The sequence below is a fragment of the Rhea americana genome, unplaced genomic scaffold (genome assembly GCF_003343005.1).
Source record: "Rhea americana isolate MKP2758 unplaced genomic scaffold, rheAme1 scaffold_0, whole genome shotgun sequence".
Lineage (NCBI taxonomy): Eukaryota > Metazoa > Chordata > Aves > Rheiformes > Rheidae > Rhea > Rhea americana.
The window spans coordinates 7,008,716-7,020,406 of NW_028185037.1; the positions used below are offsets into that span (position 1 = coordinate 7,008,716).

Below are 11,691 nucleotides of genomic sequence, written 5' to 3' on the forward strand. Positions count from 1 at the left end.
TTGGCTTTGTGCGGCCCAGGCGCCCGCTGCAGCTGCTGCTTTGTTACCAAATCCAAATACTGACTGATAACGGTTGACAAATCAAAAAAGTTTTATGCTGAAAGTCTACTCAGTTTATAYCCAGGCTGAAACCTTTTTATATTTTACTTGCTGTATTATAACATCATTTATAATAAATGGAAGGAAAATACACTAATGTTTCAAAACAAGTATTAATTCGATGTTAATGGAAAGCAGGTTATTCCACCCATTCATTCTCAAAGGCAACAGAAAGTCTTTTAAATAAATAAATACTTCATCAAATTACATAATTTGGACTTAACAGATGTCTCCTTTTAGTGAGTATGTTGAATTTTAAGTCCAACCTAAATAATAGTTGTGCTTATATTGCCAATAAGAAACATGAAATTAGATAATTTGTTTTGAATTCGCTGTTGAATTATATGTATACTGTGGCAATGTATTAGTTGAGGATGATGAAATTAGTTTAAAGTAAAACTTCATTTGCTAAGAACAATAACAAGGAACAGGTGAGGGGTGTGAAATAACAAAAAATAGCTTTAATTTGGGGCTTTAATTACTGCAATAGCTTTAGTGTCTCATCCAGTAATTTTTCATTTTTTCTGTTGGAACATAAGATTTTATGAATGATTTTTCTAATAATGCTTGAGTAAAAATATTTACTAATTTATTAATTTATTTAAATTACTCAGAATGAGTATCTTCTGATTTTCACTAGAGAGATAAAAACTAGTAGCCTGCTATCTTTCACCATTTCTGTTTCTTCTGATATCCACCAATGGCTCTTCTTAAACACAAAGTTCTTCTTAACAATTTTTTCTCCTCCTTTATTATTAATACTGCACATTCTAAAGTGAGATTTTAAATTTAACATGCTCTAAAACTGAGGGCATGCTTAGCTAAACAAGTAAGTCATGGGAGAGGTGAGGGTGTGGGTCARATTTAATCTGTAAATGACTTCTTTGCTGCACAGGTGGTATTAGACCCTGCAACTTCTACAGTAATTACAGAGGATGATCTGAATTATGGAACCTATAATATAACTATTTTTAGACTTTGCTACATATCTTTTATCTGCTACTACTTTCATCCATCTTCTGATACCCACCATGTGTCTTTGTTTCTCTTGAAATGAGGAAATGCTCCTCCCGGTTGCAGTAACCTTTTTTTTTTCATGCAAATATAGATGAGAATAAGAAAGGGGGCCAAAATGTGTCTCATAATAAGAATATCATCATAAATGTATTCAACATTTTACTCCCTTAGATTCTCCTTTTCATATTTTTCTTAATCTCTTTAACTTTCATTTTCCCCTTTTAAGTATAAATCTTATAATTCTTTAAAATTCAAAACACCATCATATTTTTGGCTAATACTTTATTAGTATACATTTGCAAGAACATAAAATCCATAGACAACCTGACAGGTTTCAGAGCCCCTTGAGGGCTTCTATATTTTGAATTCTGCATTTTATATATACTGGTTATCTCAGCCTGTCCAAGTAAGTAAAACTCCAGCTTGAAAAGCAAATACACTATGTGGTAAATAATAATAAAAATAAGAGATGCTTAATACTACATTGTCAAGGTAGTCGATTTGTTATACAATGATAAATAACCTAAAGTCAAAACCAAAAATCATCTCCTCCACTGCTCCTTGTACTTGCTCTCTCTCTGCTTTTTAACCTTAACATATCCATGACACTGCGTGCATACACGTCTCGCAAATTAACATTGATATTCGAGTCACTAGATGAGTTCTTTGTGAGTCTCTTTAAAGCTTCACGCTGCCGAAGAGCAGCTTCTTTTATCTTCAGTGTAAAATAACAAGCAGAAAAACGGTCATTTATTATAGCTATTGGCAAAGCCAAAACTAGTATTCCTGACAGTATACACATAAAGGCCACCACCTTACCAATGGTAGTGTCTGGTCGAATGTCACCATAACCAACAGTTGTCATGGAGGTTGTTGCCCACCACCAAGCGCCAGGTACACTTGTGAAAGTTGTGCCTGGCACACCTTGCTCAACAAAGTACTCCACAGTGGAAAATATAGAGATTCCTACAGAGAGGAAAAGCAGCAGAAGACCAACCTCCTCGTAGCACTGTGCAATGGTCATTCCAAGAGACCGCAAGCCTGAAAGACAAGAAATGCTGTCAACAAGTTGATTCATGTAGTCATCTTTATAACTTGGCAAAATGTCTGTTATTTGAAAGCTGACTGCCTCATGCTTTTGCTTTGGCCACTATTAAACATGCTGTAAGAAAAAGGGATGCTAGTCTTTCCTATTATTGGGAAAATGTGATTTAAAAAGAAGCAGATTAAAATGTCAGATTGAACCACTGACATCATCTGACTATCCATAACACAGAACATGGAATTCTCATTATTGTTTGAATGACAGCGTATGATTTAGAAAAACTATCTAAATTTGGTTTTAAAATTGACCATGATGGAGGAGCTAGCACAATTTTTAAAAAGTTATCCATTTAAAAACACACTGGAAGTATCTGTGCCCAATTTCCTGTCTGAATGTGACAAGCTTCTACTTTCCAGCCTTTGTTATTTTTTGTTGGACTGAGTAGCCTTCTCTTGTAAACCTTCGTTCCCAGGTGGGTGCTTAGAGCCAGTTCAGTTACCCTACACCTTGTTGTTTGCTAAGGACCGTTTTCAATCCTTTTAAAGTTCTCATAGACTCTCTTTGAACTTCCCCCCCCAACCTATGGTACCCTTCTTTAATCACAGCCATCCAAACAGGCACTGTATTTCAGCAGCAGCTGCACTTGTGCCAAAACTGGAGGTGACAGCAGCTCCCAATTTAAACAAGGTATTGTAAATTCCCTGATGTCCTGCATCAGTCCCATCACGCCCAACCTGGGCAGGGTGTTCATGTTCAGCTGACCATTTTCCACAACCTCCCACATTCTTTTTAGAGGTGCTGCCTCAAGTCAGACCGCTGGCAAACACAGCGGTCTTAATCTTATTCTTTAAAAATGTGCTACGTTTTCGTTATGGAAGGAAGAAAATTTAATGCTTACAAATTACCCTTCATGGGTACCCTTCAACTTCAACCAGTGTTTGCAAAATAACTTAGCAGAGCTCTGTTTCTGCTTGCAGACTTCATGCGCCCACTGGAGAAATTAGCGATCTCATGTGCCTTACTTTCATAATCTCAGACTAAAGAAAAAATAAAATTTTCTTCTTCCTTTTGGCTCTATTTCTTTTTCCCTTCAGCAACAAAGGGTTTTAAAGGTTTTGTGTATGTACAGCAGACAGTGGAATTACCTACTTGAGTCTGTAGAGAATAATTCTTTTTTAGTATTTTCTTCTATCCACTCCAGTTAAGGGCTTAATCACATCCAGGTTTTATGTTACTGTAACTATGGCCTGTTGGTTACAATGTTTATTATAATGAAATAGTTTAATTTTGCAACAGGAGGGGAATAAGACATAAATGTAATCCTTTTTTCTATTAATACAACTGCCTTCACATTACGAAAATACACTGTCTGGCTAAGACTAAAGTAGTGCAAAAGCTGCGTATATGACAATTGTAAGGATCCAGATCAAATAACTCTCATATTCCAAGGAAGCTAATATCATTCATTGCCCTGTAAAAATTAATACTGAACAAGACAGAACAAAATCCTTTCAAGTGACCTATGAGCAAGGGGCTCCAATTAAAAACTGTTGGTACCACTTCTTCTTAAAGCATAAGTGAGTACTGTAAAAGCCAAAGGTTGCCTCTTGTAGTGGATCTTGAGAGCAAGTGAAAAACTTTCAACTTTCATATAAACCAGGAAAGGAAGAGACAGGAACAGGGCATAAGGAGGGATAGAAAGAAAAAGAGCAGTGACTGCTACCTCTTTGCACTGCATTGATGAAACCTTCAGTAAAATATTTTTCCAATAATTAATTATCCTGATTGCTAAGGAGTCTGAAATTATTTTCACTATTCTTAGTTCTTCTATCTTTACCTCAAAAAAAGATACTGAAAAACAGGAGAAGGTGCAGAAAAGTATAATAAAAATGATTCAGTGTCTGGAAAAACAAGAACTCAAGCTGTATCAAAAAGAAAAACAGCTACTAAAGAACTATCTTGATTATCAGAAAAAAAGTTACTAAATAGCCCTTAAATTTGCTAAAGCCAAAGGAAGAAACAACACTTAGATACTGAAGTTAAAAACAAAACAAAAATTTGCGGTGAGTGCGAGAAATGACTAGAATGAATTATCAGTGACGTGGTGGTTCTCCATCTCAATGATTTTGGATAAAGTTCGGAGACTTCTTCAGATGAACTTACTAATCCACTTACTGGACTCTACAGCACATTCTAAGTGGGAATCAGGGTTTATCGTATAATTCTTCAAAAGAATAATCCTATATTATAAATTTTTAAAATGATGTGTCTGAACCCTAGCAGCCAGCCAGACTAGGGCTATGCCAGCACGGACACCTCAGCAAGCCTGATGACTCCCTCTGAGACCTCCGTGGCAGCAGCTGTAAGAGCTGGTGCTGGTACGGAGCTGGAAAGCGAAAAGGCCGCAGGCTGTAACAACGCCAGCGTGGCACCAGCATGAAGCAGGCCTGCAGCCCCGAGCCTGGGACCTGAAGGCCTGCACGGGAGGCAGGTGAGGCGTTCCCGCTACTCCGATCGACTTCTATCTCTCTATTACCCAAAGGGACTTGAAAATACAAGACTGGTTTTCAGGAGCTTCAGTTTAGACACAGAACTTCAATACAGATCAGAGGAAACCTGGCCATGAAGGCAAGAAAAAGTCCGCAGGTGTCCTCTACTTTTGCCATTAAAATTAGTAAAGTGCTCAAGTTTTGCTCTTTTACGTATCCAGAGGCACCTCATCCTGACAAACACTACAGTCTTCTCTCAAATGTATGTCCCACTGCCATCACAAGGTAGGTGCTCGCCTCCTACTTCTTCTCACTGATTCACTCTACAGACAAGTCTCAGAGAGGGACCATCAAGGGTTCACACAAAACATGGCCACAGAGGGAAGGCAACAAATGAGGAGCAYCAAAAAAAATGCAGGTTCATCTATTCCTGTAGCCATTCAAATCCACTATTTCATTATCTCAAAAGAGTCTACTCACTCTYTAGCAACAGAGTTTCTACACAGGGATACTGCTAATTCCTCAGTCGCTCCTTGAGAAACTATAGCACTTTGGATAAATAATTAACATTCACACCAAAATTACCGAGGTATCTCTATCTATACCTTCCTATTAGGGAGCTCAGCTTTCAAAGGGGCAGAAATGAATCTTCTTTTTCTTTATCTTTTTTCCCATGAAAATGGTTAATTTGCCATAAAGGAAAAAGAATAACTTGATTATTTTTCCTAATCCATTTTTATCTTTAACAGTGGATCCTGTTATGATCCTGCTTTGCTGCAAATCTGTGAAGTATTATAGAGACAACGTCCTGCTTGTGTCTGGCCATGTCTCTGTCTTTAAGTGGCCAGCATGTGAGGCCCCAGTGATCGGCTGCTGACTGCAGCCACATATTTTCTGACAGATGCTCAAAGCTGCAGCATTTCTTCTGCTCTCACGCTTCTTTTGCCATACAAAACTCACGAGAGTAATGCATTAAGCCTCACCTGGTCCAGRAGTGCAGGAGCCAGAGAGAGGCCTCACTGGGAGGCAGTTTTAAATTGCCAGAAGTAAGGCAGGACAGCAGCAGAGGTGTGAATCCCACCCCAAACCCTGGGATTTATCAAGACTATGTGTGTTTAAGCAGGATGCTGGCTGTGTGGGATAATTAGAGAGGTCCATCTTATATTAGTAACTGTAGTTAAGGATATGTTTAGAACTGTATTATCAAAATTGTCTTCTACTACATACCTCTAATGGTCAGAAACCAGACTTCAGATCTGTTAGTGTATTTTTCTATTTTAATCATTATGATTAATTTTTTTCTTAGTAGCAGCATCTGCTCTGAGAGAAGATTGAGACTGTGACTTTCTATATTTAAATGATACAGAAACTGCCAGATTTGATTTAGTGTTCTAAGCCTAAGCGACTAGCAATCCTGAACTATCAAAGAAGCAAGGACAGTGATAGCAAAGCTGTTCTGAATTGTTTAAATGATACTCTAGTTGCTTCTAATTCTGTATGTTAAAACTGGTATTTTTAGTTCCAGTGTAAAGATGGAAGTTCATTCTCAGATTAGGAAGCTGGATTTTGAAAGAATTAAATGATTTCTTTTACCTAACATGGCAATTAATTTACTAAACTCTTTACGGCACTCATGATACAAACTGATGTGGTAATATTTTAATGAATTTAACTTTAAAAATAGATATAAAAGTCTGAACTATATTTGAAAGTTAGTACACCTGATGTTAGCAGCTGTCAACAACTGTTAACAAATTACTGTTTACAGCTATTGTAAAAAGTGGGTGGCAGRGTCTCTTGCAAAGGAACTGTTATCAGTGTCTACTGTAATAAAATTATAATGAAGCAAACCAAACTCATTGACAGATTAGATCATATTAGCCTCCTTTCAACTGCTTTCTAAGGATCAGTTACGCACCAAAACAGACATGATTTGCAGTAGGGGATTATGATAAGACACTTCCCAAACCACTATCAACATGCTTGGGAGCTGTAAGGGTACTCCCTGCCATCGGTAGGCGGGTTCACCTCACTTCAACGGAACAAAAATAGAGAGACACATGCTGGGCTGCTGTCTCATACTATACTGCCCACCAGAGCGGGGTCAGTTCACAAAGAGGGTGGAGTGTCCTCCATGAAATGGAAACATCACCTCATTCCCATCATGCCAGGGAACCCTGGAAGCACTGCACTGAATGCCATGTAAGAGTGATCACCACTATCTTCAGAACAGGCTAATTTTATCAGACGGGACCAAGGCCATGATTTACTCTTACAGCTCTGATTCTTCGAAGCTGAACTTTTCTCCTGTCAAACAGAGTGAGTGCCATATTCAGCACCAGTTTAAATGGGAACGTTAACTAAGTCATTTTAAAAATGCTAAGCACTGGGTAACGTCACAGGATGGACAGGTATTGAGGGATTATGGCCGTGTCATATATCCAGGTATGCACACGACATGAGGTAGTAATAAAAAGGGGAGGGGAAACTAACCCTTTCCAACTTCTTCTAATAAATTCTCACTCATCTTTTATGTCTTCCCTATACTACTCTGAGGGAGTGAACAGCAGTGTTCTCACTCAGAAACCCACTCCACCTTCCATCTATCTCCTGCCTGCCGTTCACCCGTACATCTCCTGACCTGTGGGGAGCACTCGGACACGAAGGGTCCCACGCTTACTGATGGGTGAACTCTGATTAGCACTTCTAGTCTGTGCTGCAGATCAGTTCAGTTCAGTGAGCAGCGCCCAGCTGTTCTCAACACATCATACAGATACCAACGTGTTTAAGATGGCCAGAAAGGCCATCAAGCCTTTGGTTAATTTAAACAAATTTTTTGGGAACATTCTCTATCTATTAGAGTCTGATTGTTTTGGGAGTCTAACGTAGATAAAATCATGACATACTACTTTGCACACTCTTTTAATGAAATGTACTGTGCTAGGTAATTACAAACTGTCATTAGAGGGCTTTTGAGTATATAAAAAGTGTGGGACAACAGTCACTTATTTTTTTCCAGTGCTTCCTTCCTAACTGAATCAACTCAAGTATGTATTTGCAAATAAAACACTGGTGAACGATTTAAAGTGTGCAACTTTAGGATCTCTTTTTGTAAATGTTCTATGCAAAGAATATGCACTGGCTTTACGGAGAACTAAAAGTTAATGAAGAAGTTATTCTCCACTGCTATTCAATTATTGATGTCTAAAAAAAAATTTCTATCAGACATTATTGCTAACATTAGACTGCATAAATTGGTTAGGAAGAAATACACACAAAATGGGGGACTTGATTTAGGGACATCTGTTATAGATAACAACAACTAGAAGTATCACTGCCATGGCTGAAAGTACCTGTTGAATGTCTTCCCAGCTTCAACATCCGCAGAGCTCTAAGGAGTCTCAGCACTTGCACAATGCGCCCCACATTTTCCAGTTCTTGGGAGCTCTCCCCACCACATAAACTCTCTACTAGCAGGGTGATGTAGAAAGGTAAAATAGCAAGGAGGTCTATGATGTTTGCCACACTCCTTAGGAAGCGGCACCGATCCCGCGTACACAGGAATCTCAGAACAAACTCCACAGTGAACCACGCAATGCACAGGTACTCTAGAGCATCCAGCAGCGGTGGTGCCAGCCAGCTTAGCTCTACTGAAATCAAAGCCATGTTGGCAATGGACACAACAACAAAAGCCATGGATAGGGTCCCGAAAGTCTTGGCTGCTGCAGAAGAGCCAGGCTTTTCCAAAACTTCCCAAAGCTTCTGTCTGACATTGGGACAGAGGCTACCAGAAAAGTCCTCTTCTTCGTCTTGGGCATCCAATTCTTCTGCATCTTTCTTGATGTCTAAGGCTTCACTCAGCTCCTTCCTCCTGAAGTACCTGTCCAGGAATCCCCAGAAGAGATTTTTAATACTGACATGCATATGTTTTTTCTTATCCTCTACCACGTGAGGCATAAGAACACAGATGAAAATATACTTTAAATGACCTCAGAAAATTCTAATGTCAAACATGTGGTTGAGCATTTTATTTGAGATCCTATAACATGTTCCCTTTGACTTGATAGTCCTATTCCTCCACTTCACATCAGTGACAGTTTGTATGTGCAGAGTATTGCTATAAAATTAGACCAGACCAAAGATATGATCTGCATTTATTCTGTTAGGGTGTTATTTATATGGCTAGTGTTGTCTACAGGATTAGGTGCATGATGAACATACTCTTGTAAAGAATCCTGGCATAATGAGTTCCTAAAYTGTCCTCAGTTTTATGAAAGAAATTGCATTTTTATTACACTGGTATATACCTGCAACGCTAAAAGGAAAGGCATAATAAAAACAGTGCAGCTTATGTACGAAGTTCTGATCAGTATATGCTAAGAGGACAAAACATGTTATCTTACTTTTTTTTCAAATATTTAGATACTTACACAACAGAGTGTGCAAATATCTTTCCTGAGTAAATACTTCAGTTTTTAAATGCATAGCTAAGTGCTTTGTTAGAGCAAAGATATATTTATGGAACATTTTCATGAAACAAGGACATTCCTAGAGTACAATGAAAAAATTMTTTTTCTTTAAAATGCATCTTTCTTGACTGCTGCAGATGTCAAGCCTTAGACCAAGGGGCTAGGCAAWTTTGCCTTCATACAATGCATGTTTACCCTTGCCTATGCTGGAAAAGYGTGTAGCAAATCGTACCGCCAAAGAAGTAGGAGCTTTCAGTTACACCACAGAGAAGGGAAGAAAGGGATCAAAACTAAGATCCAGCTCTCCGAGCTGCATAACTGGACCATGCTGGAGTAGATTACGTCCGACACCCTTTCGTGGGCTTGTTTGTTTCTCCTTCTAATAATTTTGACAAAGTCGCTTTAAATAAATAGCATTCATACTCTGTAAAGAATTCATTTCCTCAACACTAACAAATAAATCAGTAATACTAAAAAGGAGGTGGAGGGAAGAAAAAAAATATTAACTGCAAATAGAATTAACAGAAACATCCTGGGGGTGGTTCAGTCAAACCCACCTCCTTTCTGAGCTGCCTGTTACAATTTGTCTCCAGCGAGCCATGTTTCTGCTGCTGCTGCCCCCTCCCTATAAGCTGCCAGATCCATGKGTGATGCTTCCCATCAGGGCTGTTGGTTCCTCCTGGAGCCATGCTACCCACACGCAGCCTGGCAGGTGACCACCCCCCTTCTGCCTTCCCAGCTGGGACCTGAAGATCCTCCAGAAGGGCAGCTGTGGGGTGGGGAGGCTCCAAATTCTAGTGGCTCCAGGCCTGACTCCATCTCCAACCTCCTCTGCCTGATACTACCCAAAGCAATGACACTCTTGCTTTCACAACCCTTCTCATCTTGGCAAAGTCCCTTTCCATTCTGAGCTTTCAGTACAAGTCTGAAGGTGGGTTCTAACCCACCTGTCAGGCTCTCACCATCTTATCCCCACTGCCAACTTTCCCCTCACAGTAAGTAAGGGTCAATGGTGATCTCATCCAGCACATTTCCTCCCATTTCCTATGACCATCCACCTCTAAAGTAGGATCTCAGTGCTGAATTCATCCAGTGTTGGGCATTATCCTCTTTCTTTTCCTAAGAAAAGGAAAAAAAAAAGCTCCGCCACCTCACCTTCCCCACACTGCTGGCTCCCTCACCTGACTGTCCCTACAACAGAAGTCACCACTGAGCTCATCCAGCCCACACTCCCACACTTCTYTTCCCAGAACTCACCGGTCTCGGCAGCAGGAATCGATGCTGAGCTCATCGAGCCCCCAGTACTGGATCTCTTGCAGGAAGGACAGTGCACAGAGCTGCTCCATCACATGCAATCTCCCTGTCTGGTAGTAATTCAGGATGTAGTGAAATGCCTGTGAGCTCCGGTCAAAGAAATATTCATTCTCAACTAGGTTGGCATCATCACAAAGCTCGAGAAGGCCAGAGGCCACATCCCGGGCAGCAGAGACTACTACGGCCAGTTTCCCAAGACGGGTATCAGGGTAGCAAGACAAAGTTTGCTGGGACATCACAAAGCGGCTGCCTCCTACATTGATAGTAAAGCAGTCCAAGGAGGGAATGACTTTCTGAAGCAAGGGCCCCTGCTCTTCCTCGCTGGAGAAAACACTGGAGTCCAGGGAGCCCAGGGATGTGCTATTCCCTTGTTCCTCCAGGGATGCTTGGGAAGAAAGAGACATGCAGCAGGGAGGCGACTTCATCCTGTAGCTGCCAGCAGCAGCCCACACTCTCCTGGATTGAAAACACAACAGAGCTGCAGAGAATATAGCCCCGCTGGGGGTGGGCCGGGCCAGTTTAGGAGTGTGCTACTCTCGGATGATTTCTTTTCTGTCCCAGGGGTGTATCACCGTCCCCGCTTCCTCCAAGAGATGTCTCCATCTGAGACAGAGGTTAAACAGGGTGCTGAACAGCTCAGTACTACCTATACCTGTGACGGTAAAGAAGTAATAATGATACCTGAGACAATTCCACCTCGCCCTCTCCGCACTGCCAGCCGACTGGAAGTGCCTGGCACCATCTGCCAGTGACGCCCTGTGAGGCCCCTTCTACTGCAGCGTTAATCTCTAAGGGCTTGATCAAGCGCCCGATGAAGCCGAGTGTGAACAAAACACAGTGAAACGAAGCCCTGGCTGCAGGACGGTCCCTGACTTGCGCCCTAAAGCCATTCAACRGCAGGCGGGTGAGGAGCTGCGCTAAGCAGCAGCGGTGTCCCTCACCCGCACGGCACAGCCACACCCCGGGCCGCTTCCCCTSGGGCCACCTGCCCCACAGCCTTCCCACCCCCGAGCTGGGCACTGGCTGCCTTGCCCCGTGGCTAGTCCCCACCCGCCCCACAGCACCTTCCTTCCCGAGCCCCACAGCCTGCCTCCCGCCTGCCTCGCAGAGCCCTTCTTCCCGAGCCCCCCAGCCTGCCCCGCGGTGGGCCCCCTCCATCTGCCCACAGGCTTCTCCTGTGCCAGCCCCCCAGTAACCTCTTCCCCCCACTCTGCAGCTTGCCCCTCTGCTAGCCCCACAGCACCCTCCAACGCCTGCC

General features: G+C 41.6%; 1 protein-coding gene across 1 annotated transcript; it reads right to left on the reverse strand.

Moving 5' to 3' along the window:
* Positions 1-1,645: 1,645 nt before the first annotated feature.
* Positions 1,646-10,877, reverse strand: KCNV1 (potassium voltage-gated channel modifier subfamily V member 1). The gene is made up of 3 exons (XM_085317592.1): positions 10,377-10,877; positions 8,004-8,530; positions 1,646-2,157 (listed from the first exon to the last, which is right to left on the reverse strand). Exons 1-3 carry the CDS (start codon positions 10,856-10,858, stop codon positions 1,646-1,648), a joined length of 1,521 nt encoding a protein of 506 aa, XP_085173718.1. The 5' UTR covers positions 10,859-10,877.
* Positions 10,878-11,691: the final 814 nt, after the last annotated feature.